The sequence below is a fragment of the Dermacentor variabilis genome, chromosome 1 (assembly GCF_050947875.1).
Source record: "Dermacentor variabilis isolate Ectoservices chromosome 1, ASM5094787v1, whole genome shotgun sequence".
Taxonomy (NCBI): Eukaryota; Metazoa; Arthropoda; class Arachnida; order Ixodida; family Ixodidae; genus Dermacentor; species Dermacentor variabilis.
This window is the reverse complement of record NC_134568.1, coordinates 99,953,665-99,980,863: the sequence shown is the minus strand read 5'-3', so window position 1 is coordinate 99,980,863 and position 27,199 is coordinate 99,953,665. Positions and strand designations below refer to the sequence as shown.

Sequence of the window (27,199 nt, the reverse complement as noted above, 5' to 3'; positions counted from 1 at the left end):
CCCGTCTCCTGTAATCCGGCTTCGCCGCGCGGCTTGGTGATCGCGGCAGTCGGTGTGGTTGAAGCGCATTGCGAGAGATGGCGCAAGTGTGGCTCTGCTAACGCCACCTAACTGCAGGGTTACTTGGGCGTGGAAAGGAGAAGGCTCTTCCTCTTTGGCTCAGAATCGGCAAGAGGACGTTCTGCATGTGCGCCAATCCATGCTTCTGTGAGACCGTCTCACAAAGCCTACCCCCGGAATGGACGAACACGATCGTTCGAATGCGCGAACGACCAGGCGTTGGTGTCCAGCATGGGGCGAACATATTTGCTCGTTATCCAGTCGCGATGAGTCGGACTTCCGCAATTTGTCGCGTGCCCACTGGCATGTTTTGTGGATAGCAACTTGGCTAGCAGGCATTGATCTATGAAAGGTGCAATAAATGCCCTTATGATTGTTTGCACTACTGTATTTTCGTTCCTGTGTCCCAAGAGCACGGGTGAGAAACCCACACAAAACAACAAAACGTGTGCGTCTCGTGGTGCAGGGGCACCACAAGCTGGACGCGCGTGGGCGTCTCATGCAGCCACAACAAGCCGCGCGACACTTCGCATTACGTAATCTCAACAATAGTTGAGTCTGTCAAATTTTTTTAGTTACTTCGGATCGTGCATTTTCCCAGTTAGCACGTTACTCTTGCATTTTTTTCCCAAAACTCATGAACGAGGTTCTACTATACTCACTTCAGGCACTGTGTGCACACCAAGATAATGCATCGAAAGCCAAAGCATAAATAAAAACAATATTTAATGTGTCCCACACACCTTGAAAAACTTGATTGAACCTGAGCTGAAGGTTTGAATAATACGTGTTATGTGTTTTAGTAAAAAGTGTTAAGGAACTTCTTGCTCTTGGTGCCAGTATTAATTACGTAGCGGGTGAACTTCATTCACTGTCTTACATAATGTTTAACATCAGGCACATTTTTTAAGTGGTTCAATAGATGAGTCCAAGTATGCTAGACATGAAATAGTGCTCTCGTATCTACCATTCCTGTGGACTGTTCTCGCATGGTGTCCCCTTTTTGTTAATTTGACAGAACTTGCTGGGGAATGAAAATTTCAAGCTGTGCACTTTTCATAATTCTGAAGATGCAACAAACGTGGTGAAACTAAATTTTCAATGGACAGAATTAGCTTCTGAATGTAATACTCACAACTCCAGTTAATCCAAGATCAATCTTGAATGTTCACTTGGCCCACTTTAATCTTTAATGTGGTCTCAAAGCACTTTAACAATGTAGTGGGTCAACTACACACCATCCTTGTGCAGTCAATTTCCAACAATCCATGCTCTGATATCTCCACGCAAGTTAATTCAAAACAAACCTTAAAATGTTCAACTGGACCACTATATCTTTAATGCGTTCTGAGACTACTTAGATGTCACTCACTCCCATTGCCTTGACCAATGCCCACAAGCGACATTCCTCTCACGCTACATAGGAGCCGTCAACTACACACCATCCTTGTGCAATCTATTTCCAACAATCCATGCTCTTACATCTCCACACAAATTCATTCAAAACAGACATTAAAATGTTCAACTGGCCCACTATATTGTTAATGCGGTCAGAAACTACTTAGATGTAACTCGCTCCCATTGCCTTGACCAGCGCCCGCAAGCAACATTCCTCCCATGCTTTCCCCTATATAGGAGCCGAAGGCAAACATGATGTTACTCCAGCTCCTTTTTTTCTCTCCATTCTTGCTGCATGGTGCATTTTTATTGGTGGTTTCGTGCACTCTGCACTTCATAGGAATTTCTGCCACATCACTGCTGGCAAAGACAGCAGCTCCTCTGGGACAATTGCGTGGAGACATTGCTGGAATTTTCAGCTGTTTTCATAGTATACATTGATGTAATATTTTGCAGAAATTATCATCACAATGCGATCTACACACACTGCCTGTCTGTTTGCAATGCCCAAATCTGGTGAGGGGCCGAAAATAAACACAAGTTTATTTTCGGCTATTCAGAAGAGAAAAAATGACATCGATAATGGCAAATGCACTCTAAGTATGGTCCTCACTACACAGTGGAGAAGGTACGGGTACGTCAGCGACACTGAAAGGCTTAAGGATGAAATAAGCCAATGTGACAAAACATTACACTTACATTTGGTTGTCTCTTGCAGCAGGAAAATGGAACGCCACAGGCCTCACGACTTCCTACTTCCACACTTGAGCAGTTGAAGTAGATATTCATGTCCCAGTCTTTGGGGCCCTCAATACCACAGCATCCCAGCTGAACATATGAAAGCAAATGTGGCCACAAGCCTAGCATCACCTATCTGCAGTACATCTTCTGTCTCTTCAATACAATTTGACAAAATAATGTGCACCCTTCAAATCTATAGCACCAGTAGGAATACTTGCTCACAATAGTAAGCACAGCTTAACGGTGCAATTCAACACTAAGCAACAATTGAAGTAAAATTTGTTCCCAAGAAAGTGGGAAGTCATTTTCAAATGTTATCAAACATGGCTGCTTTAAATTAAAGCATTATAAATTAAATTATGGGGTTTTACGGGCCAAAACCAAGATCTGATTATGAGATACGCTTTAGTGAGGGACTCCAGATAAATTCTGACCACCTGGGGTTCTTTTACGTCCACCTAAATCTAAGAGCATGGGTGCTTTTGCATTTCGCCCCCATCGAAATGCAGCCACCGTGGCCGGGATTTGATCCTGCGACCTAATGCTCAGCAGCACAACACCAAAGCCACTAAGAAACCAAGGTGGGTAATAAATCAGTTACTGTACAGCACACAGCAATGCATCAATGTTTGATTTGAAATCATTTGAAGTCTAGATAGCCTACCGTAATTCACAAACAAGATAAGTTTTGCTATACAAGGTGTATTGCCCAAGATAGCAAAATGTGCCCAGTATGCCTGAATTTTTTTTTTTTTTAGAGGGCCTTCAGATGTCAACTATATCCTCACCCACTGTTCCTGAATCCAGTCAATCAAGTTTTGACGGTCAGGGTCGTCTCTGTAGAACACAATGAAAGCCTGGAAGCCGTTGGTTGCCTGAGATTTGATCTGCAGATATTGAAAATAGACACTGTCACCAAGAATTGTGGTGCATCATTGAGAGGAACAAATAACGGAACCAGGTTGCTCCAGAACCCCAGAAGAACTAAGTGAGCATTCCACAGGTCAATGTAAAGCACATTTTTTTACTCTGCAGCAGAGGACTTATTTTGAGATTGTTTGACCAGAGAAGAACATTGGTCACTTTGGATGAACTCACTCTGCGGTAGGTATCCGACTCACTAAGTTGCCAAATTTTGCTGCAAGTGTGAGGGCAAATGGTACCTTCTGTCCTCTGAGACGACAACTGGCTTCAGTACAGTGTACTTTTTCACATTATTACATGTGTTGCTGCTTCGAGGAGATTTTCTTCAACAGTAATTGTCATTTTTCAAGTGCCCCAGACAACAAAAATGGCAATGACACACAAGGTGGAAAAGAAGAAATTACCACAATTTCTGGAACCAGGTACACATGACAATTTACGTCACAATTTTTTGAAGTGTATTACACTTTCGTCTGGTTGAAAAACAGTTGTAAAATTCTGACACTTTCTATAAAGCTTCCCAAGAATCTGTGAAAATCAAATGATTACAAATATACATTACCATCACACTACCATAAAATTCCAGGCAAACGACAAGAAAAATCTCCTTGTTGAAACATTGCCTCCATAGAGATTTCTTTTTCTCCCCCCACTGATCACCTAAAGTCTCCATCTTCCTATGTACCTATGCTGTTACTTTTTGGATGCTAACACTATGGAATAGCTTCAGTTATTTGCAAGCACCCTCTGGTTGTAAGACCTTGAACTGCCTTTGCTTTCCTGTTTTAGGCTTATGCATCTGCTACAACTTTTTGTTGAAGCTGAGGTAGTGCTTTTCTCTCCAAAGAGTTCATTTCGGTATTGAGACATGACCTTCTGAAGGGCTTCGTGTAACGAGCATGTGACGCCCCCTCGGGCATGATCTTCCTTGGCCTGCCAGGCTTGGTGGCCCGCAAGGCTCGGTGGGCAACCCTGGTCACCGCACCAAATAATCACCGATGAGCACAGCATCTCTCTAACGGAGGGTGCCTTCGCCGGCGCGTCCGTTGAGGCTTCAGGTGTCATGCAGCGCAGCTACTCTGGACAGCTCTCCCAGGTCCAGGGTCAAGCCCAGGTCAGCATTCGCTTTGGCAACAGGGAGGCAATCCTTCCCTCTACTTAACCAAGCGGTCATCACCGACACTGCTGGGTCAAAACTGGGTTCACGAACTGGGCGTTCCATCTGCCAGAGTAACAGGAAGCGATCCTGCGTGTGGTGAAAGACGTCCCAAGCCTCCTCACAGATTTCAAGTCCCTTTTCCAGCCAGGAGTGGGCACATTCACTGGCACGACAGCTGGCATCCATGTACCTGAGGGAGCCCGACATCATTTTTTTTTCAAGCCTCGCCCACTGCCATTCGCCCTGAAGAACAAGGTCAGCCAGGAACTCCAACGGTTACAGCGAGAGGGCATCCTGGTGCTCGTCAAGACAACTGAATGGGCTGCTCCCATCGTACCAGTCCTCAAGTGAGGGAGCAGTGTCAGGATCTATGGGGACTTCAAAGTTACCATCAACCCCATCGCTACCGTTGAGAAGTACCCACTGCCCCGGATTGAAGATCTCTGATCAGCGTTGTCCGAGGGACAGAAGTTCACCAAGCTTGACCTCAGAAACTCTTACCAGCAGCTGGTGCTCCAGGAAGTAGGCCACGATATTGACAACTTCGGGGCTCTTCCAGTACCCGCGCTCATCGTTTGGCATGGCCTCAGCCCCAGCCATTATCCAGAGGGAGATGGACAACCTCTTCAAGGGCATGAGGCATGTGGCGGCGTACTTTGACATCCTGGTTGCCGGCGATGACGACAAGGACCACCTGCAGAACCTGCACAATGTCCTGGCACGACTGCAGGACGCCGGTCTCAAGCTGAAGCTGGAAAAGTGTGTTTTCCTGGCCCACAGTCTTGAGTATCTGAGACATGTCATTTCCCAGGTCAGCCTGGCCCCGGCCCCCCCACAAATTTGACGCTGTGCTTAAGGTGCCTAAGCCGCACAACAAGAAGGAGCTTCAGAGCTATCTCGGCCTCATCAACTTCTAAAGGAAATTCCTGCCGAACCTGTCGGCGCATCTACAGCCACTATCTTCTGCTTCGAAATGGTCAGCAGTGGGTCTGTAAGGAGCAGGATGTGGCTTTCCAGCGCAGCAAGGAGCTAATCACCAAGGCTCCAATGCTGGTACACTTCGATCCGACCAAGCCTATCGTCCTGACCATATAGATGCATTGCCGTACAGCATGGGAGCCGTCCTGGCGCACCGAGACAAGAATGGCCAGAACGCCCTGTGTCGTTTGCATCTCGTCGGCTTCATGCTGCAGAGCAACATTACAACTGCCAGCTAGACACAGAAGGCCTGGCCCTTATGTTCGGGGTCGACTGTTTTCACCAGTATTTGCGGGGCTGGAAATTCGAGACGGTCACGGACCACAAGCCGCTGTTGGGGCCTGACAAGGCGGTTCCCGTGCAGGCATCACCTCGAGTAGTACGCTGGACCTTGAGGCTGGCAGCCTATAGCTACCAACTTGTGTACCGTCCGGGAAAGGACGGTATGCCCCGAGCTGCCTGCCTCTGCCAGAGGTGCCTGTTGCTGTTCCCGAGCCTGCTGAAGTATTCATGCTGGACCACACGTACCCGGAGGTGCTCTCCATATCTGCGGTGTCACAGGTGATGAGCCGGGACACACTCCTATTTCATGTGGTCAAGGTGGTGTCCCGAGAGAAGGAGTTGGTTCAGCAGGCCTATAGCCACAAGGCCGCCGAGTTGAACCTCCAGCAGGGCTGCCTACTGCCGGGTTGCCTACTGCCGGGTTGCCTACTGCGGGGTTCCAGGGTGGTGATCCCACAAATTCTCTGGTGCAGGGTCCTGCAGTTGCTGCACGCGGGTCATCCTGTTGTGGAAAAGACAAAGAAGGTGGCCCGGTCCCATGTTTGGTGGCTTGGCCTGGACCAGGACATCATTCACATGGTGCAGAGCTGCCAAGTCTGCCAAGGGCATCAGCGGGCCTCATGTCATGTGGAAATCACCCCCTGGCCGATCCCACAGGAACCCTGGTCCCGCCTGCATGTAGATTTTGGGGGGCCCTTCAAGGGCCATTACGTCCTGGTGGTGGTGGATGCCTTTTCGAAGTGGGTGGAGGTTCTGCCTGTCGCCACTCTATCAACAGGCACGACCATTGCAGCGCTGCGACAAGTCTTCGCTGCCCAAGGGTTGCCAGACATCAATGTGTCCAACAATGGTCCTGCTTTCGCCAGCACAGAGCACCTGGCCTGGCTAACAAGAACAGAATCTGCTTAATGACGGTTCCACCATACCACCCTGCTTCAAACGGTGCAGCCGTGCAGGTGGTACAGACCATCATGGAAAAGCTCAAGAAGAGCAAGGCTAGGGATTTCCGGATGCAGGTTGGCCAGATACTGTTCCTGTATTGGACCACGCCCCACGATGTCACTGGCTGTGCTCCCTGTGAGCTCCTGCTGGGCCGGATGGTCAAGACACCCTTGGACGTCTTGCATCTGGACCTCCGATCCACGGCGCTCCTGAAGCAGCTGGAGCAGAAGCTGGCTACTGACTGAGGATGCCGTCCCGGGCCTTTGCCGGAGTCAGGAGCTCCAGCCTTTGCCAGGAACTTCTGTCCTTGCCCACCCTGGTCCGCTGGACAGGTGGCATCACCTGCCAGTGCCTCATCGCTGCTCGTGCGCATGCCAGACGGAACCACGTTAGGCTTCGCCTCGGGACCTGGCTTGCACCCTCAACAAGCACATCAGAAGCACCGCCCACCTCGGAGGTGGCAAGCGTTGCCAGTTGAGCAGCACCTGTTGGGCCGGTGTCCACTCCATCCAGAGCCACTCTCAAGGCAGGCCCCTGCGGACCCTCTGGATGAAGCGAGGCTGGCTGAGGCAGCCCCTGGCATTGCCACACCCGGCCCATCAATACCGGTGCCCACGCGGAGCACTCGACCACAGAGGTTGCTGAACCGTTACTCGCCTGGATAAAAGACACCGTCGACACGGCTGAGGCTCGACCAGGCGTGAATATAAGTTATTTTATACATTGACTACCATATTTTGTTTGTATTGAACAAACTGGGGGGCAAGGGGTGTGACATGCATGTGATGCCCCCTCAGACATAATCTTCGTTGGCCTGCCAGGCTCGTTGGGCAACATTGGTCACCGCACCAAATAGACACCGATGAGCACAGCTGCTCGCAGGCAGGCATCATTCACCACCACCATGCTGTAGAGCGCCTCTGTAACAGAGGGTGCTTCGATAGCCCCCTCTTTCACGAACCAGGGCAGATCGTGACACTGAGCAGCCAACTACACTGAAGATTTCACACACATAATGTGAGTGAAGCAGCATGCAATTCCCACATTTTAACTAAGCGTTCAGCACAGAGCAGCTTATTTAGCATCATCTGTTTGTGCTGAGAGGTGCAAAAAAAAATGCTATTTGTGCTACTGTGCAAATTGTGCGATACATAGTTACTTTGCAAATAATGTCACACATCCTATTGTAACCCTGTTAAAAGGCAAATTATAAATAGAGAAGTGACACCCAAAATGCAACATTCATTTACTTCTGTTGTATTAGGCCAAGCACATGTTTGAACCTCTAGCTTGTTTCTATTTTGTGATCCTCTGGCAGTGCACATCTACCAGAATGCACAGCTAGGCTAATGTGCACTCATGTCCTGACAAACTCAATCAAAATATTTTGAAGCACAAAATTCATGGTAGAGGAACCTAAAGGAAGGCAAAATTAAGTAGCAGTTATGAGTGCAAGGTAAGTGTAGGATAAGCAACAAAATCCTAGTGCACAACTTCAACTCTGACAGATACTGTTAATGTTCTCTAAGCATGCTAAACAGAGCGTGGCTGTTAGTCCACTAGCTTGCTCATGACTAAGCATTCTCCGCACACATTTGCATTCTTGTTCCATGGGCGAGTGAAGAATGCCACTAAAACACTAACACGTTTTTGTAAAACTGCTACTTTCAAGCTTTTACAGGGCTACTTATGTCACTTGAAGTTCTTCCTGCCCACATACAGATAAAGAAATTAGGGTACTAGGGGGCTAATTGTGACTTCATTTATCTTCCACTTCTCCCACACGCAAAGGAAATTAAGTGTCTTGCATTGTAAGCACTAATGGCTTATTTTATTTCATTAATTCACTTGGGTATTAAGTTTTCTGCAAATGGTAAAAAGAATTTGGTAAAAAAAAATGGTAAAAAAATGGTAAAAAGGATCCCCCTATATTTAAAAGTGGTGATGCACGATGCCACAGCACCCCTCCCTCCACCTTAGAGTCTATTCTTGAATACTTTCATGAATCCAGCACTGCCTACACTGCGTTATATGTGTGGCTATGGCAGGAAGGGCACATATTTAAGCTACCTCATATAAAAACACATGACCTTTGTTGACATAGGCTGCACACAACTTGCCAATAGCCCGAGTATATCTGGAACTGCAACTACATTTTTCGCCAAGCGACCTCATTTACTACCCAGTCTTTATGCTAGCCTCTCAAGGGTAAACATGCCCATGGAAACGGTCAGCAGATGCTTTCTCAACAAGTTCGTTTTCGGTGAACTATTTATATACACATGATCCACCCCCGCAATAACCTGCACGTCCAATTGCAACCACCAAAGAATGAAATAGAAAAAATGCACATACATAGCCCGGATAACAGCCAACTACACAGCTCACAACATAGTATGAACAACTCAAAACAATTATTGAGACAAACCAAAGCTCTAGAAAAAATTACAAGCAACTTACAAATAATAGTCCATCACAATTTTTCACAAGAGGAACAAACAACACTTACCCAATCTTTGAAGATGAATCCCAAAATGCCTGCCGTCATCTCCAACAGCAACAAGATCGCTAAAAATATGGCGTACTGAAAAAGCCCAGACAACAGTGTCAAGTACTCATTACTAAGATTGAGCTGTGTGCATCTTTGCTCCATAACATAGTATATTAACAAAGGAAAAATCTTGCAAAAAAGTGCAACATAGTGACTGGGGGCTATGGTGCAAACAGCTCGCTATATATATAAGCGGTCTTAGAAATGAGACCCTAATAGGTGAATACATATCAAAGGGTCAGCGCAGAGGAACAGCAGCAAACTTGGAAAAACACGAATTTACAGTGAAAAACACCCCCTTATCTAGACAAATTTTATTGCACCTCAAGATGTACAGTCGGTAGCCAAAGCCTTGAAACCATGGTTAAGCAAAAAATTAAAAATTTGTCTTACCCAGTCACGTAACATAGAATTAGCTCAACGCATTACATTAGTCGAACAGAGCCGCATAGGCTTTATCACTTGATTTCAGCCTGAATGCTGAAATTGCAATGAAAATAAAGTTTTACACAGGCCCTGTGGTCTCCAAATTTGGCTCGTGACTGTACATCTAATAAGCACCAGTATGCCCCATTATGATTTCCAATAAGCCTAGTTTAAAACCAATTTTGAAAGTCGCAATGTCACAATGGCAAAAAAGCCAAGACAAGCTTTGCATGAAAAACTGATACAAGAGCTTGCTGGTTGCATTTGTTTATTTAAATTGGAAGTATTACACAATACACAGTGACTGCTTTCAAACTAGCCTATCTTGTTGCAATGATCTCTTAATTATTAATCGCCCCAAAATTAATTTCTGGGAATTTACATGCAAAAACCACTATCTGGTCATGAGGCACACTGTAGCGGGAGACTCTCCAATTAATTTTTACCCCCTGGGACTCTTTAATGTGCATTTAAATCAAAGCACAAGAGTGTTTCTGTACTGCGCACCCATCACAATGTGGCTGGCGCTACCGAGATCGAACCCATTACCTCTATCTCAGCAGCGAAACACAATAGGCACTAAGCTACCACAGCGGGTAATTAGATAGCTCCCTTTCCTCAAGTGAATAATATAAGTGCAAATGCAACCATCTTCACCATATTAGATAAGTTTTCACTGCACTTCAATGGAAGGATCACACTGCACCATCAGTACAAGCACCCACTAGTGTCAAGGCATGTCAGCACTTTCTACTCTCACACACTAGGATATTTGCAGCGAGATTGAGCTATAGTTGACAGCACCACTGCCGCATTAGTGTGGATAGGCGATCAGTGGCACTCATTGAAATGTACATGGCAGTGGCACTTCCGTGTGAACAATCCAGCCAGAGTGTCTGGTAATGAAACGCGCTGACAGCAGTGAACTATTCATATAGTATTGCCCTCCTATGAAACATTTATGCAAGAAATGTGCAGAACGCTTTTACTTACTTGAAAGAACCTTAAACTGTCATTTAACGGCGGACTAGCACTCAGCCACACAGTCCGTTTCAGCACTTCATCAGGCATTTTTGTGTGTGTTTTGCTTGTGTTCCACCTACTCTGTTAATATTGTTGCACAACTTAAATACTTCATTTTCTGGAAATCTCGTAAAAGTTATAAAAAAGTCTGTACCCCTACAGAATGACAGTATAAGTAGCCCGAAGGTACAAGTAACAAAGGTATACGAAGTAGCAAGTTAATGCACACTCTACAGCGCTTGTGTCATGCCCAAGCCATCCTTCGTCTTCATTTTCAGTGTACTGTTGTTATATGCGAGCTATCACCAACTTGCCCAGTTTTCTATCCTCCGTACTACGTACTACGGCCCATAGGAACTATGGCCACTTAGCGCAAATCGACGAAAATAAGGGGAGGATGGGACGAGGTGAGCGCTAACTCTCAAATCTTTATTGTGCCCACAGGTACATCGAATTTATACCAAAAGATCCTTCAAACGGTGCATATGAAACATGCATTACAGCACCCGCAACATTCTTTAAATAAAATGACTATTCATACAAGGTTTTTTTCAGTAGGCAGGCTACTGCGAGAGGCAGTACGACAGTAGGATGACCTTTCTTGGTTCAGAAAAGAAGATTATTTTTATTGCAGCTGCACTAAAAACGCACCACTTAAATACAAAGCTGCTCTTGCATGACTACACGTGCAACAGCAATGCAATAAAGTTGTATTGATTTGACAAGTGAAAACCATTAGGTTTTATTTCAGCTAAGGATGGCTACTGCTTCCATAAGGCTAATACCGAAGCCAACACTGAAGAGTGAAAGGAATTTACAATGGTGCCTTTCAACTTCATGTTATGACATCCTGTGTCTAAGAGACTCCCACGTCATACACATCATATTCACATATTACCCTATGTTAGCTTTCCTTTTGGACTACCAAATCAATGTACAAAAGCCCATGATTTAATTGCAAGACAAAATGAATTTATGGTAGCGGCATCAGGACTAGGTATTGAAAGTAAACCTTAGGCATAGCTAATTAAGGCAAGTCGTGTAACCACGTTAGTGAGAGCCATGCAATTATTACAATTATCATAATGCAGTTACAGCAATAAAAGTACATGACACGATATGATATGAGTGCTGCATGTTTACAATTCTTTCTTCTATAGCTCAGTGGTATTCACACCACTTTGTTCATGGTACTCTATCAGATTGTGGGGTGATCAACACATGACAAGTCGCTGAAGTGTGGCATTCATATCTCACTGTGCCTTCATTCGTTTAGAACCAGGTAAAATTCTCCTTGCGATTTATTTCGAACACAAAGCAACAATAAAATTGATGATTGTGGCCAACGGAGGATGCAACAGCAACACACTATGGCGCTGAACACAGGCAGTCACTGATCTTACTATAGCACAAAGACAACAGCGCATGGCTAAATGCTTCTGTACATTGTGAAAAAATGCAGATCAACATTTTCGACTGTGCTACAACTGTGAAAGAAACGGTCTTTAAAGATGCGCACGCTGTACCCACACAACTAAGCTCGTAATGCTAGCGAACAAGTGCAGCTACCTAGACTATCTGTAATTCAGCCAGTGCCTGTTAGGCAACGACTGATCGATCTCGCAGCCAACACACACTGCTAAACAATCTTGCATGGCAACCTGAGGCTGGCACTCTGCACAGCATCCCTAGGCATTCTTAGCAGCAGGCACTCTAATGAGGTAGAAGGCCAGCTAACTAACTTCCTTGCACCTCCAACGAAAAGTGAGCTAGATTCATGTTTACACTGCTTTTGCCTTGATGAATCCTTAAACATTGGTGCCAGCTAGGTGCATGCATGAATAATAGAGTGCTTGGTGTGCTTATGACATCCTAAAATCTTAGCTAACCCTTAGTTTGTTTGCTAAAAAAGTGTCATAAGCTTTCTTGGCATGTGGACTTTGTTACACACAGCTAGCACCTACATATATTTTTTTCAAACCATTCTCTCCAGTGTGACCAATGACAGTATGAAAAGAAATCCAAGTAATTACTCTAGTGGACTGCCAAAAGCAATTTCACACAATTCATAAATAGCATCGATAGTGCTACTGCACAGCTACGGCCATAAGAACAGAGTCGGACAGGATCAACAAGTACGTAAGCTCTAGGGTAAACAGTGCACCAACAGCTAGGGAAATAAAGCAAGTGAGAAGAGCTTTAGTTTCAGACGTGCACTGAGGGTACCCAGGCAAGGTGATCTGTGTAAACTTTTATGGAACTTTAAGGAACTTTTATGTATTTGTTAATAACAAAAATGATTCCACAAATTAAGGCAACTGATGCAACATTATGCTAATAGTGGCCAATCTCCACCAATTTCACTAATCATGTTACATTCTCTCTAGGTGAAATTTGAGAGAACTTGTTCATCACAGCTTTACCATTTGTTACCTGACAGTTCACTATAGTGTGCAATGCAAAACATTCCTCATAGTTCATGAACTCCTTGAACTTGCTAGAACTATTCACTGGCACTTTGTAAAATATGCATGACAAAGGGAAGGAGTGAGGGTGGGTGGGAGAAAAGAAGCAGCATGCATTTTTGTTTGTCTGCCCTGAGCACACACCTTTTGCCGGATACATACGCACTTTGTGATTCTTTATAATTACACACAGCACATGAGCACCAGCAAGCTAGGCACAGCAGAGACTTAGCAATAGTGTGTTTAGATCACAGTGACTTTTTTTAGCGATTTTACTTTTACAGATTTAGCCTGCTTCAGGACGTTTGACTAAACTTGCTGGAAGCAAGTAGGCCTGTTTAGCACCTTGCATTGCCATAAAATGCCAGCACGGGTACCATCACAATCTCTTCCCTGTATGCATTTTTTTTTCTTCAATGTCGCAGTGCCAATGCCTTTAAAACAATTTTGTGAACGTAATATTTTTCGTAAAGCTTGGCACAAAATTTGTAAAATTGTACAAGCCTAAGTGGGTGAACCTTATGACAATTTTGGGAGAATTCGCAGGTATGTATATAAACATTTTTTGCTCATACACATATACGCACATAGACGCAGTGCACTTGTAAAAAGTGCATGAAAATGAGCTACCCCATAAAAATATTCCAGGGAAAGTAGAAAAGGGTTTCTTACAGCAGCGAGCAGGCAGGTATTTTCTCTCAGGGCACCGACGCAGCCAGTGAAACCAATAATAAAGGTGATGCCTCCAATGACAATCAGCACAAAGGCAGGGTCCAGTGCAATGTTAGTAAGTCGACTCAGGTTGTTGAAAATGTCCTTCTCAGTCCAGGCCCAAACACCAACAACCATGATGCTTAAGCCCATTAGCTGCAATGAGCAAGCATTATGAAACAACACACACAAGAGTAGTTTGCCCTCGTAAATACAGTCAAAAGAGCACAAAGTATTTTGCATACAAAGCACTCCCTCCATTATTGCACAGGCAGCTAAAACAATCATTGACTACCACAGTCACACTCGATAGAGAATGGCAACTTTCTAGTGTCTGTTCAAAACTTGAGTAATTAAGTGGTCTATATGACAAATTGCCGATACTATGCAGCAGGGTTAGACATTCACCAGCACAAATGGAACACTTTTAAAGGCAATTGTGTCCCAAAACGATTCGAAACTGCGCACATGATCAGTAGAACATTGCGACTACAGGGTTTGTACAGAATATTAGACTCACAATGCAAGGACAATTCAAGGACTTCCAAGGATGCCAAAGCCCAAATTCAAGGAGGGGAAACAAACCTTATTCATACACATACACTGGAGAATAGTCTAATCTCCTTAGCTCCGATTTCTTGCAGCTAAGCAGCTGCTGAGTTCGGCACACTTCAAGCTCTTCAGGTGGGTTTTCAAGTTTACTTTCCCATTGTAACAATGTCGATCACCTTCTAGCATGATGGTTAGCAGTTTGCAGCTTCAGTCAAGATATTCGTCGCGTTAAAGCCAAATTACACTTTCTTTCCGTCAGGCATTTCTACAACCTAAGGGTTGAAAAAGGAGCCATGAACGCTGTGGCGTGAACCAACTGGCAAAAGAACAAAAATGGTGGTACAGCTTGTTACACAATGGCAACACTTTTAAACAATTTTGGCAACTGTGAACACACTATATTGCATCCCTTGGCGGCACTATGAAAAGAAAATATCTAGGGTCGTTTCTTGATAGACAGTGCCTATCGCACAGCACCAATGTGGAGTTTCTTATTCTGAACGCTCAAATATTGCCACCCCAACCCCAGTTTAACCCCTTAAGTGCTTTGGACAAGCTCAGCTCGAACACGATCCTGGTTCATTTTGATTTGGACGAGTTAAGCTCGCAACAGCAATAATCTCGCTTTCAAACACATTTAGACAAACTCATCACGACCACTTAGTTCTTTGTTTTTTCTATTACATATACGGCTGCAAATTGCGCTGTTATTTCGCTCTTTTTTGTTTTACCACATAGATGCCAACAATTTTTCAGCGCCTCAAAGGCTGCATTGATTCAGTCTTCATGTTCTACAACATAGATGGCAGTCATCTTGTTGGCACCGAAGGGGTGCATTTATTGCGGTCTTTCTTTTCTACTAGATAGATTGGTAAGATGGTAACACGTTGTCGACCCTCCAAGAGTATGTTTCGAGAACCACACGCTTTTTTGCGCCTTCTGGTAGATTTAGAACAACGGCATATGCCACTGACAGCTGGCATGCATTCAAAAAGAAAGCCACTGCTTGACTCGGACAGCGAGTGAAAGCAATGCACCAGGGCTTTGTTCTTTCAGCGAAAAGGATGATGACAGTCTTATCGCTTCTTCTATGGAAAGTGATTCGTATTGTTATGTATAGAAAGACACGGACGAAATAGGCTGTTTACAGGCCATTTACACTGGAACCAGACAACCAGGCCGACACTCGCCCGCACCAAAGCACAGACCAACTTCATCGTCGTTCTCGTGGCAGCTCGTTTCTTGAGTACCTCCCGACAATATTGTAATACTACCCCCCGGCAGCAGAAGCGCCGTCACTGTGCTGTTAAATATCTAAGGCACTTGGAAAGTTGTAGGGCTTGAGTCGGGCAACATGATTGTCACAGCGGAGGACGTAGTGGGCGTGGCTAGAACAACTTCATAGGTGACATCGGTCACTTGGCGGAGCACGCGATATGGGCCTGTATAACAGGAAGGCAGTTTCTCACAAAGGCCAACTTTACGCAATAGTGACCAAAGCAACACGAGGGTGCCAGGCACAAAATGGACATCACGGTGACGGAGGTCGTAGCTTTGCTTCTGTTTGTCTTGGGACACTTGTAGACAAATGCGCACAAGTTGACAAGCATGGTTAGCACGGGCGATTGCATCACGGGCATAAGCGCTAGTTGAAGCTGTGGTGGACGGAAGCACAGTGTCTACCGGTTCTCGGCCATACAAGAGGTAAAACGGGGAAAAGCCAGCAGTTTCGAGACGGGAAAAGTTGTACGCAAAGGTAATGTAAGGTAGAGCCAGGTCCCAGTCACGGTGGTCATCTGAAACGTATTTCGATAGCAGGGTGCGGTTCAAACGCTCAGTGAGACCGTTCGTTTGAGGGTGGTAAGAGGTGGTAAATTTATGCTGTATGGAGCAGGCCCGCATGATGTCGTCAATGACTTTGGCCAAAGACGTACGGCCACGGTCTGTTAGCAGCTGACGCAGAGCACCATGCATCAAAATGATATCATGTAGAAGGAAGTCCACAACATCAGTTGCGCAACTGGTCAGAAGAGCGCAGGTTACGGCGTAGCAGGTCGCATAGTCAGCCGCGACTGCAACCCACTTGTTTCCTGATGTAGATTCCGAAAATGGGCCGAGAAGGTCTAAGCCAACATGATGAAAGGGCTCTGCAGGGATGTCGAGCAGCTGCAGGTAACCAGAAGGGAGCTGGGAAGGCTTCTTGCGTCATTGGCAAAGTTCACCAGCGGCAACGTAACGTCGTATGGAACAGGCAAGGCCCGGCCAATAAAAACGGCGACGTACACGGTCACAGGTTCGAGATATGCCGAGGTATCCTGCCGTTGGTGTGTTGTGAAGCTCTTCTAGAATGGTTGAGCGGAGGTGTTTAGGTATGACAAGTAGGAACTCGGGGCCGTACGGATGAATGTTACGACGGTACAGAGTACCGTCACGGAGGATGAAGAGGCGTAGAGTGGCATCGGCCGGAGAGTGTTCAAAACGGTCGATGAGTGCTCTGATGTAGGCGTCACGACGTTGCTCGTTGGCGAAACGGAGCAGCTGTGATACAGAGAATACGCAAGCAGCACTGGTAATATTGGAGGAGTCAGGGTTGTCAACAGGGTAACGTGATAAGCTGTCAGCGTCTTGGTGCAGGCGGCCAGACTTGTAGACCACGAAATATGAAAATTCTTGTAGCCTCAAAGCCCATCGACCAAGCTGGCCTGTAGGATCTTTTATCGATGAGAGCCAACAGAGAGCATGATGGTCAGTGACTACGGAAAAAGGGCGACCGCAAAGATAAGGACGAAACTTCGCAACCGCCCAGACAATAGCAAGGCACTCTCGTTCCGTAATGGAATAGTTGCGCTCCGATTGTGCTAGGAGGCGGCTCGCTTAAGCAATAACGCGATCCTGGCCATGCTGACGCTGGGCTAAGACGGCACCTACGCCATGACCGCTGGCATCTGTACGCAATTCTGTAGGGGCATCAGGGTCGAAGTGGGCGAGAATGGGTGGTGAGGTTAGAAGAGTGACGAGATGAGAGAAGGCGGCAGCTTCTGAAGTGTACCATGTGCCGTCCTTCTTAACCAACACCACAGGTGACGCCCAGGAACTCGAAGAAGGCTCAATGATGTTTTTATCTAACATTTTGTTCACTTCACTTTGAATTACTCGGTGTTCTGTAGCAGGAACTTGATACGGTCGTCGATGAACAGGTGTAGCATCGCCAGTAAGAAGCCGATGCTTGACCGCGAGCATCCGGCCTAAAGGGCGATTGTCGAAGTCGAAAATATCTCGATAGAGCGATAATACTTGGCAAAGGTCTTCAGCCTGTGCAGAGGACAGGTCCGTCGCAACCATTTTCTGTATGTTGGGATCGGCGCCCAAGGCTGGCGCGAGGGGCCTGCAAAGCTAGCAAGAACCATCGGGTGATAACGCTTCCACATGATGGTCACCGAGACAATAAACATTGGCAAGGCAAATACCTTGCGGTAGAATTTGCTTTGCCAATCCAAAGTTAAAGATAGGTATGCCAATGCGATTCGCAGTAATAGTAAGTATAGTGTGAGGCACAGTAACGTCATAATGTAGTGGAATGTCGGGCAGAGGAGTGACGAGGTACTCGCCATCAGGAACTGGTGGGGAAAAGAACAGTTCAATAAAGGCTATTGACTTTGGCGGCAGGCGAAGAAAGCCAGTGGGGCGTAAGTGGCACTGGGGTGCGTCAGAAGGTTCTGCGAGAATTGGCAACTCAAGGCGAAAGGTACTGGCAGAGCCGTCAATAAGGGCAGAATGCACGGAGAAAGAATGGTACTGGCAGAATGCACGGAGACCTCCAGAAGCTGCAGTGCCTAGTTTTCCAGCTGGGTCCGGGAGGCGATAGGCAGCGAAGAGAAGCGGCGGGGTTGGGGCGAACGAGACTGATAGCGTCGAGGTGAGGGTGAGTGGCTGTAGCTAATGTTCAGAGCAGGAGCATCAGCGGCAGTCGGTTCATGGCGGGTGGCATAGGGAACAGAAGGTCCAAAGGTACGGGAATAAGTGGCGGCGTATGTCCGAGGAGGTGGTGGCCATCGGTTGTAGCAGTGACGAGCGACGTGGCCAATGCGACAGCAGTGGAAGCAGATCGGCCTGTCATCAGGGGTACGCCATTCGAACGGGTTGTGGCGAGATATGGCTAAAAAGGACTGCCAGAGACGACGAGGGCCGGTAGAGAACTGGGGAACACTGGGTTGAGACGTCAAACACACGGAGTTCAGACTCATGTTCTCAAATTCCTGTCTGACTACGGCCTGAATCATCGCAATCGTGGTCGCTGGCGGATCGGGAGGCGACGCGGAGAAAGCTGGCGAACAGGTGGCCTCGAGCTCGCGGCGAACAATACGGGTGATGTCGTCACAGGTGGTGGCCCGACGTGGTCGACCCTCACATGTCGACGTAGCAGCAGTGTTGGGTAGCCGTGTGATGTGGTGTGCGATATTGCGGCTCTTAGCTTGTTCAAGGCGACGGCATTCTTTAATGATGGCGTCGATTGTCGAGATGTTGCCGAAAACAAGCAAATTGAAAGCGTCGTCGGCGATGCCTTTTAGAATGTGTGACACTTTATCTGCTTCAGACATAGCATCGTCAGCTTTGTGGCATAGAGCCAAGACGTCGAGGATGTATGCAATGTACGGCTCTGTAGATTTCTGAACACGAGATGCAAGAGCCTTTCTCAGGGCAACCTTGCAGCCAATGGGGTTGCCGAACAGTTCCCGTAGCTTTTCTTTGAAACTGTCCCAACTGGTTATCTCGTCGTCATTCATCTGGTGCCACACACGTGGAGTGCCGCCGAAATAAAAGATGACATTGGCGAGCATAATCGTTGGGTCCCACCTGTTATTAGCACTGGCGTGTTCATAGAGCTTGATCCAGTCAACGTCCTGTCCCTCCAGGCCAGAGAACACACCAGGGTCGCGATGTTGGGCAACCGTGACGGTTGGAGCAGTTGGACAAGCCGAAGCCGTTGCAGAGGCAGTCTCGTCACCGGGAGGCATGGTGAAGTGACAAGCTCTATGTACCAACCACTTCGGAGTTCCGTGGTGAGGACGGGGATCGCTAACCTCCACCAGAATGTTACGTGTAGAAAGACACAGGCGAAAGAGGCTATTTACAGGCTATTTACATTGGAGCCAGACAGCCAGGCCGACACTCGCCCGTGCCAAAGCACAGACCAACTTCATAGTCGTTCTCGCGGCGGCTCGTCTCTTCAGTATCTCCCAATAATATTGTAATAGTATAGCACACAACATTGACTTGGCCCAGCAGTGGTGTAGCGTGGACACTGACAGCCCCCCTTTGTATCCAGAGGGAAGCTGTCATGCAAGAATGCGCGAAAAACTGTTTGGTAAAGAATATTGCTTCGTAGAAAACTTTATTTTGAAACGAGGGTAAAATAGAGCGTTTTTTTCTTGTTTCGGACTGTACAATTTGGGACAATTACAAGTACTATCGCACTCAATATAAGTTGCAACACGGGCCTACAGCTATCAGTTTTATCAATAATAAAAATAACAAGTGCCATTTTTCTTGCAAACAGGGTGCCTACCAGTAATCGGAATGGTGTTCAGCAATTTTCCCAAATAAGCGCTGCCATGCCATACGGGCACTGTATAGCAGCATGGCAGTGCCTGTACAAAGAAATAATAAATAAATGAATGAATAAGTAAATTAATTACAAAATTAATTAACAGAAAAGACACAACAAAACACAAGTCTGAGGACACCTAAGCACTTCTTTTGAGCTGTGAATGTGAAATCATTTATGGCACAAATGGCACAAAAGGCAATGCAGTGTCCCAATCCTGGTGGTCAGCGGACACATACATTGCCAACACGTCGATAATTGTACAGTCACTGTGTCAAGCTATTCATCTGTGGATGGTAGGCCTTGGTCAGGTTGTGTTGCGTCTAGCAGGACCTTAGAATGTCCTCAATCACCTCCATAAAAAACTGTCTGCCCTGGTCGGTTAGGAGTTGCTGAGGTGCCCCATGCTGGATAATGATGTCACAGAGTAAGAAGTCCACAATTTCGGTCGTGCAGCTGGTCGGAAGAGCACGGGTGATCGCAAATTGCATTGCATAGTCTGTAGCGACGGCAGCCCATTTGCTTCCCGAGACAGACAGAAGAAAGGGGCCAAGTAAGTCGAGGCCAATGCGATGAAACAGCTCATATGGAATGTCGAGAGGCCGAAGATGGCCAGCAGACGGGAGTAGCAGCTTCTTCCGGCACTGACAAAGGTCATAAAAGGCCACGTAATGACGCACCGAGCGGGATATGCCTGGCCAGTAGAACCGGCAGCATGCGCAATTGTCAGCATACGTCAGCATACGAAATGCTGACGTGCTCCACTGTTTCCACATAATGAAGCTGGGCCAGAACAGCTGAGCAGAGGTGTGCTGAAATCGCAAGTAAGAGGTCAGGACCATCACAAAGCAAACTGCAACGATGTAAAGTGTCATGATCAAGAAGCACAAAGAGGCGGAGAGAGGCATCAGGAGCCTGGGAAACGAGACAGTCAATAATCTTGTGTAGGACCAGGTCACGGCATTGCTCAGCAGCAATGTTGAGTTCAAAGACAGCAAGCACACAAAGACCGTAGTCTATTGGCGCAGGTTCTGGTTGGTCAACGGGGTACTGGGAAAGGCAGTTGGCATACCGATGCAAACAGCCAGAGTTGTAGATGACTGTATATGAGTACTCTTGATCCATAATGCCCAGCGTCCAAGGAGACTCAGATCTTTGAGCAAAGACAGCCAGCAGAGAGCGTGATGGTCAGTAACAACGGTAAACGGCCTACCATACACATAAGGGTGAAATTTTGCCATGGCCAAAACAAGAGCGAGGCACTCTCTGTAATTGAATAATTCTGCTCAGTGGTGGAAAGAAGGCGACTGGCATACGCAATGACACAGTCCTGACCACGTCGACATTGAGCCAGAACGGCGCCGATGCCATGGCCACTGACATCTGTATAGACTTCCGTGGGAGCAGATCAAAGTTAGCCAGCAGAGGCAGCGTGGTGAGCAGAGCGATGAGCTACGAAAAGGCAGATGCTTGGGCAGGACCCCAGGTAAAGAGAACATTTTTTTTTAGCAGGCATGTAAGAGGCCGTGCTGTCTCTGCAGTCTTTCACAAAGCAACAAACATAAGAACAAAGGCCAGAAAAACGAGCAGACGTCTTGTGAAGAACAGGGCATTGGAAAGTTGGCAGTAGCGCGTACTTGGGCAGGGTCAGGTAGGATGCTGGCCGCATCAAGAAGATGGCCAAGTACGGTGATGTCTCGGCGCACGAAACGGCATTTGTAGGAGTTTATTTGAAGCTGGGTGTTGCGAAATAGCTGCAAAATAGCCAATAGTTGTAGATGACTGGGGAATGGAGGCGAAAAATTAACATCGCCGTCAAGGTAACATTAGCAAGTAGACCACATGAACCCATGAAGGAGGGAGTCCATTCGTGCAAATGTCACTTGGGAATTACACAGAACAAAGAGCATAACTTTAAACTGGTAGAGCCCATCGGGCGTAACGAAGGTTGTCTTTCCGCCATCTTGCTCGTCAATGGCAATTTGTCAATAGCCGGACCGAAGATGTATGGAAGAAAAGTACCTTGCATCATGCAGAGTCGAGTGCATTGTCTATTCGTGGAAAGGGATAGACATCCTTTTTTTGTAATCTCGTTCAGGTGCTGATAGTAGATACAGAATCGCCAGATGTCTTTTTCTGACAAGCATCACAGGGGATGCCGAAAGACTCGCAGATGGTACAATGATGTCCTTAGCATTTTCCCAACTTCTGTTTGAATGAGACAGCGTTTGGATGCAGACATTTGGTATGGGCACCTATGAATGTGTCTAGCATCTCCAGTATCGATGCGATGGGTTACAAATGATCTCTGGCAAAGATGGGGCAAAGAAAAATCAAAAACATTGCGGTAATATGCTAACAAGCTTTGGACTGAGAAGGAGACAGGTCAGGGGCAATCGTACCGTCAAGAAAGTCGTCAAGCATAATACTCATGTCCGGACTTGCAGGTGACGACTGTGGAGCACTGATAGTCTGTACCAGACAGTCGCGTGCGTCTAAAGGTGATATGCTGCCCAACGTGATGCCTTCGGGAAGAAATTGTGGAGTGCATCCAAAGTTGAGAATAGGTAAACATGCCCAGTTCTCTGCAACAGTCATAACAGAGTGAGGGAGTGCAACACACCACATCAAAAGAGCATGGAGAGACCACATAGTCACGATCACAAACAGGGGGCTCCAAGGTCAAAGTGACATGACACGGTAGCTGGTCGCAGGCAAACGAACTCAACGACACAAATGCGGTGACAACTCAGTTTTGAGGTCAGGTACAGAAGGAAGTTCCAACTGTAGAAGGCCAGGTGAGCAGTCAATGAGGGCAGAATGGGTGCTCAGGAAGTGATGGCCAAGGATGATGTCATGGGGGCACTATTGTAGAATGGCAAATAGAACTGAGGTCTGGTGGCCAGCGAAGCTCATAGGTGCAAATCCCATACAGTGCAAATGCCATCGATGGAAGATGTACCGGCATAAGCAATGCAAATGACAGGCGGTGTGGCAGGTGCAAGAACCTTGCGCAGATCAGAAAGGCGAGTGCTCATGACAGATAGTTGTGCCCCCATGTCAATGAGCGCCAAAACAGGTGTGCCGTCCACTTGTACGTTTTGAAGGTTTTGTCGGGTACCAGGGTCAACAGAGGATTTCTGGGTCGGATGGCCAATGCAGCATCACCTCTGGGAACTGCACTGGTCAGTTTTCCCAAATTGGACGACCAGGGTCCAGTGACGGCATGCAACGGGGCAGCAGAGAGCGAGAATGCGGGTTCTGCAGGGATGGTGAGCGGTCACAGCATAGAGTTGAGGGAGGAACATCAGGGTAAGGTGGGTCATCGCGAGCATGTAACGAAGAGGGCTGACTGTCTTCCGGGCAGTAAGTGTACGTGGGACGAGGTGATAGCCGGCCGGCGATAGCGACAATGGCGGGAAATGTGGACTATCCCATTGCAGGTGAAGTTTACTGGCCTGTTGCCACGCATGAGTCACTGGTTTGAATCGTGGTTTCCAGGTTAGGTCAATTGTTGACAAGGAGGTCGAAAAAGTTGCTGACCACAAGGCAACTCACACCACAGAAGGGATGAATTCCTCCATTCGTGAACTCTTCATGCACGACGGCTTGGATCAATGATACTGCTGGGCGGGACTCGTCATAAGAATGGGCCTGAGGAACAGATAGAGACACTGCTTCAATCTCACACTGCACAACACGCAGCAAGCTTTCGGTACCAGGCGGCTGGACGTCCTCACACGTTGAGGCAACGGCGGGGTTAGGGAGCCCTTTTTTATGAACTCTATTGTAATGTCATCCATGGTCAAGCAGTCCTTTAATATCAGTAAATTAAAGGCGTCATTGGGAATGCCTTTAGGTATGTGGCTGACTGTCAGCTTCAGGCATTTTGTTGTCAACCCGCCGACACAGAGCTAACACATTCTGAATGTACATGACATATGGTTCAGTTGATGTTTGGGTACAGCACGGAAGTTTCTTAGCAGCTCACTGATGCCCAGCTGGCTTCCCCAACAGCTCCTGTAGTTTTTAATTGCAGGTATCCCAACTTGTCAGTTCCTCCTTGTGTATTTGGAACCAAACACGGGCCATTCCCTTGAAGTAGGAGATAACATTGACCAACATTATGGTTGGGTCCTACCGGTTGTTTTGCTATCTCGCTCATATTCAGTTAACTAATCTTCCGACATTCATGGAGTCAGCACCGGAAATGGTACCAGGGTCTCGGAGTTGGGCCAGGACAACTAATATCGTGGGAGCCGAGGCTGAGCCCTCTGGCTGCTCAGTTGACATGGTCGTATGACCCAAAAGATGCCCACTGCAAAGCTATGTTGTGTCCTTCGGATATACCCCACACATCCTCCAAAGGCGTTAAGGGGAGATGTCAAAAAGGGTTTAGGTACACTACTTACACAGTGGCAGCGAGTGGCACCACAACAAAGATGATGAGCCAGGGCACAGCTCGTCCTATTTCTAGTATGCTATGCAACATCTTCGTTGTCCACAGGACAGGTGGCTCATAACAATATACTAGGTCAGTGGTCACAATCATAGTGAGCTCTAAGTCAGCCAGAACATTAGTTCACTTCTTTCAGACTATGGGGCTGTGAGATTGGCTGTGATAGTGACGTGTGCAGCCTCAATTTTATGCGCCAATTTTCGTTTTGACACTCACATTTCTTTCTTGCTATCTCTTTAAATCTCTTTTCCCCGTTGCAGGATAGCAAAGTGGACTCTTTCTGGTTAACTTTACTGCCTTTATTTTATTTCCCTTCTCTCTCTCCAAGCTTGATTCCAGGTCTCTGAAGCAAGAGCCCAAAATGCATTGGTATATCTTGTCTCAACACTACGCTACGTGCCACCCGTGTCTACAGGCTTGTCATAACACTTCCATCATCCATTACAGGAATGACAGAGACTTGGCCTGTGATGTGGCCTGCAATCAAGCTACATCCTGATATGAATACAATAGCACATTGAAATGCTGCGTTATCTGACCAGCTTATCTCCAATGCTGCAGTGGAAGCTGTGATGGGCATCCTGAGTTACATACATGCAATCACATGCAGGGTATCTGTATGAATGTGATGGCATCAATGCATTTCAGCAATTAAAATGTTACGTTTAATGCCATGTGCCCTGGTCATCACAAGCCTGTGATGTGTGTGACGGCCTAATTTGCTCCCTATACACCACCATAACAGCGAATAAACATGTGAAGTCAATCACGTTGATTTAAAATGCAAACAGGAAGAAACAAATAGTACAATTTTAATATCTAATTACTTGAAATTGCAATGTGCAACTATGGCATATTCTGGCACTAAATGTACTCTAGCACCAACACTAAGACCCTGTAGAACATAGCACACAATGTCAAATGAGAACTGAACCTTATGGTTTGATCTCATGTTCACTTTTCATCCCAGTATGAGACATTATGCTAGCACTGTTAATAGTAACTTATTACAACACAGACATGTACAGTGCTCAGTAATTCACACGCGATACTGGGAACGCATGGCGGCTGGAGCATTTTGCGCCACTGGAGAGTGCTGGGTGATCTCCGGGGAGCCAAATGCGGTCACAAAGCGTCCTAAAGGCTCTAGCTTTCATCGAATGCCACAGTGCCTAGGCTCAGTGTCCCCAGCACCCAACCGCAAAAAGTGCTGGAAGCCGTGCGCTCCAAGTATCGCATTTCAATCGTTAAACCCTGTGTGCTGCACTCATTTTTTAAGCATGTTCATTACACATTACAAACAATAACTTATCTACATACACATTAATATAAAAGTTATGCCAGTCACCTCTGTAGCAAGATCAAAAATAACGTACAGCGCGAAGGACAAGGACAGCGACAGACGACATACACAGCGCTGTGCATGTCGTCTGTCGCTGCCCTTGTCCTTCGCGCTGTACGTTATTTTTGATCATGAATTACTAACTAGCCCAAGCAACCACCCTAGTTCTGTAGCAAGGTGTGGCAGTGAATCAATTTCTTTAAACTGCAATGTGCAGCCCACTGTGCTCAAGAAAGCAGCTAGGAGAATATTTGTTTATCGGTACCTGACAAGAAGAACAAGAAATTATTATGCAACAGATTTTAGAAGACCTTTGTGCTTTGTAACTTTATTTTACTACATTAGAGCATTACTTCCAACAAGCCTTTATTACCGTAACAGTAATTTTGAGCGAAATCCCATTTATTAATAATCATAGAGCGTCTACAAATTTTCTTGGCAGAAGGAGAGAGTGCATGAGCTTGTCATAAGGGTTGTTCTTCCACCACGGGAATAGAACAAAGAAAAACTGCGCAAAAAAGAACAAGACAGAGAAAGAACCACACGACACAGGCGCAGACTAACAACTAACAGACTGACAACCCTAATGACAAGTTGTCGCATTATTGCAGGCCAGAGATTACATACACTAGTTTCTATACACTACATACACTTGTTATATACACTATACACTAGTTTCATACTCTAGTTTCTATAATCAGAATGAACACAGAAACATATGCTAATTTGCTTGGCGCGCAAAATTCACGAGCTATAAACTGTCTAGGCACCTATATAAAGTAGTACAGTTCCTGCGTTTCCTCACTAAGAACAAGATTCCCTTTGGCAGGAGCAAATGCAGGCAATGTAATAATTTTATTGCTGTGTGTACTGCTCACACAATCCATATCCATGGTGCACCAGACCTATGACCAGACTTGTTTTAAAGAGAAACGACGCCGATGCGCATTTCCGGAGCAGAACAGTTCGCAACTTTTACTTCACGCATTCGTCGAAGGCGCGGTTACCGGATGACGAGCTCCAACAGATGAAGAAAGGGTGGTAGCGCACACATGACTACAGAGGTACTCACGAAAATTGCGCAAATTGGGCAAGCGGTTTTTGTTTCGGTTAATTTTAACAGTCACATCTGTCATCTAGGCCTGATAAGTTTTATTATCATGCAAGCGAGACACCAGTCTAAAGAGCGAGCGTTGCACAGTCCTAGGCCTACCATAAGGCGTGCACAGCTTGCTGACTCCAAGGCGCAGCATTAACGATCTCCAGGAAGAAGTATTCAATCAAGCGTCTTACAGACCAGCAGAAAGAAGGGCCCGTCCAGCAAAGAGGTTATGAGACGGCAAAGTTCGCTTTAGGAGGGAATACAGCAAAGACAGGTTGTCAGTTACACTCACCCAAAAAATCACATTGAAGCCGAAGATGAGATACTTGAGGCAACAACTAATTTCACTTTTGTCGCGCCTATGTTTTCGCACGGGCATTCTATTCCCATAGCGTTCAACTTCCTCACCATACGGAGCCATCTTGTCAACTAAGTTCGTTCCTTCTTTCCATTCCTGTGCCTTCTCGCCCTCTTATTCC

General features: G+C 46.5%; 1 protein-coding gene across 2 annotated transcripts in view; it reads right to left on the bottom strand.

Moving 5' to 3' along the window:
* The window catches only part of Tsp26A (Tetraspanin 26A), a 44,786-nt gene extending 17,597 nt beyond the window's left edge, over positions 1-27,189 (bottom strand). The window contains exons 1-5 of one of the 2 annotated variants that reach the window (XM_075691225.1): positions 27,013-27,189; positions 13,622-13,816; positions 8,994-9,068; positions 2,988-3,086; positions 2,158-2,286 (exon numbers count right to left, since the gene is read on the bottom strand). In XM_075691225.1, coding sequence (XP_075547340.1) covers positions 2,158-2,286; positions 2,988-3,086; positions 8,994-9,068; positions 13,622-13,816; positions 27,013-27,141 — 627 coding nt within the window. In that variant the 5' untranslated portion in view covers positions 27,142-27,189. The remainder of the gene's footprint in view (positions 1-2,157; positions 2,287-2,987; positions 3,087-8,993; positions 9,069-13,621; positions 13,817-27,012) is intronic. The other variant, XM_075691224.1, reaches the window with a different exon arrangement.
* Between the last annotated feature and the right edge of the window lie 10 nt (positions 27,190-27,199).